Genomic DNA, 1,619 nt, shown 5'->3' with positions numbered 1-1,619 from the left:
CAGAGGAGTCTCCTTACAACTTTTTTAACTAATAGGCCTAGAATCATGTGTGATCGCTCTTTTCTATATAGGGTTGACCCAGTAAATCCATTTCTGATGTTACTTTCGCGATTAAAGGTCAGGATCACCCAATAACGTTTATGTGCTTGGAGTAAAGGAGGATATGGTTGATGAGTGGAAGATTTTCAAGCAAATGTTTAGCAACTACGCTATTATCGCTGAATTATCTAAGAAGCCTAAAGAATACCAGAAGGCAGTTCCAGAAGGCAAGAATGACAAGACTGGTAAGAAGTACAAGATACATTGCATTGTAATCAGAGAAGATGGATTGACACCTCTTCTGAGTGGGCATGCAGCAGAACAGATGAAGCTTCTCACTGTCCGTTATGAGAACTTTGAGACAGTGAACTTAGTGTACTCTCAAGTTGTGATGGATGAATATCCTAAAGTGTTTGATTGCTCAAAGGTTGGCAGTTTGCAGGGAAAGAAGATCCATTTGACGCTGACAGAGGATGCAAGACCAACAGTAAGACCAGCTAAGGTAGTTCCGAAAACACTTAGGAACAAAGTGAAAGCGGAACTAGATGAGTTGGTGAGCCGAGGGATTATCTCAGAAGTGACAGAACCCACTGATTGGGTGAACCAAATGGCCATAGTCCAGAAGAAGTCTGGGAAGATGCGTCTCTGTCTAGATTCCTCGACCTCCTCGACCTCCTCGACTTTTGAATCGAGCGAGCACTACTCATTGCCAGTGCTAGATAACATCCTACCCCAGCTGTCACAGGCAAAGGTTTTTTCCATCTGTGATTTAAAGGATGGGTACTTTCACTGTCTTCTAGATGAAGAGTCAAGCTTGCTAACGACATTTGCTACGCCGTGGGGAAGATATAGATACAAGAGGCTCCCATTTGGCCTGAATATTAGCAGTGAGGTGTTCCAGAGGCGTCTGCATCAAGCGCTTGATGGCTTGGATGGCGTACGTTGTGTTGCAGATGACATCATCGTCTGGGGCGCTGATGTGAAGGAGCATGATAGTCGTCTTTGCAGCCTACTTCGAAGGTGTCGGGAGATTGGAGTCGTACTCAACAGGGACAAGTGTCAGTTCCGACTAGCCGAGATCCATTTCCTGGGTCATGTCATCTCACGCAATGGGTTGAAGGTAGATTCATCAAAAACTGAAGCCATACTTCGTATGGAGTCTAGCTCCACAGAACAAAGATGATATTGATCGACTTCGAAGAATGGTAAATTACCTATCCCGGTTTCTTCCAAGACTGGCAGATGTGATGCAACCTTTGAACGAACTCTCCCGTAAGAATGCTGAATGGACTTGGGATGCCAACCATGATATGGCAATGCAGGAGCTGAAGCAGCTTATGACTGAAGCGCCAATATTGATGTACTACGACCAGACAAAGCCCCTTGTAATTCACACTGATGCTAGTGCAAGGGGACTGGGTGCTGTTATGACTCAAGATGGCAAGCCGGTAGCGTATGCCAGTAGAGCATTGCGAGACGCAGAACTTCGCTACTCTGTCATAGAAAAAGAGTTGCTAGCCATAGTGTACGCCCTTGAAAAGTGGAATCAGTTCACTTTCGGTCGCAAGGTAACAGTCTTC

The 1,619-nt window shown here is 45.3% G+C and overlaps 1 protein-coding gene across 1 annotated transcript; it reads left to right on the top strand.

The window, feature by feature from the left end:
• Positions 1 to 163: 163 nt before the first annotated feature.
• On the top strand, positions 164 to 1,222 carry LOC106821476 (uncharacterized protein K02A2.6-like). Its single transcript, XM_014826301.1, has one exon. It carries the CDS (start codon positions 164 to 166, stop codon positions 1,220 to 1,222), a length of 1,059 nt encoding a protein of 352 aa, XP_014681787.1.
• Positions 1,223 to 1,619: the final 397 nt, after the last annotated feature.

The sequence above is a fragment of the Priapulus caudatus genome, unplaced genomic scaffold, assembly GCF_000485595.1.
Source record: "Priapulus caudatus unplaced genomic scaffold, Priapulus_caudatus-5.0.1 Scaffold75, whole genome shotgun sequence".
NCBI lineage: Eukaryota > Metazoa > Priapulida > Priapulimorpha > Priapulimorphida > Priapulidae > Priapulus > Priapulus caudatus.
The sequence above is the reverse complement of the archived record's forward strand: the minus strand, read 5'-3'. Positions and strand labels throughout refer to the sequence as shown.

Coding starts and splice junctions, on each gene's coding strand:
- LOC106821476 (XM_014826301.1), top strand. CDS start 164: ATGGTTGATGAGTGGAAGATTTTCAAGCAAATGTTTAGCAACTACGCT.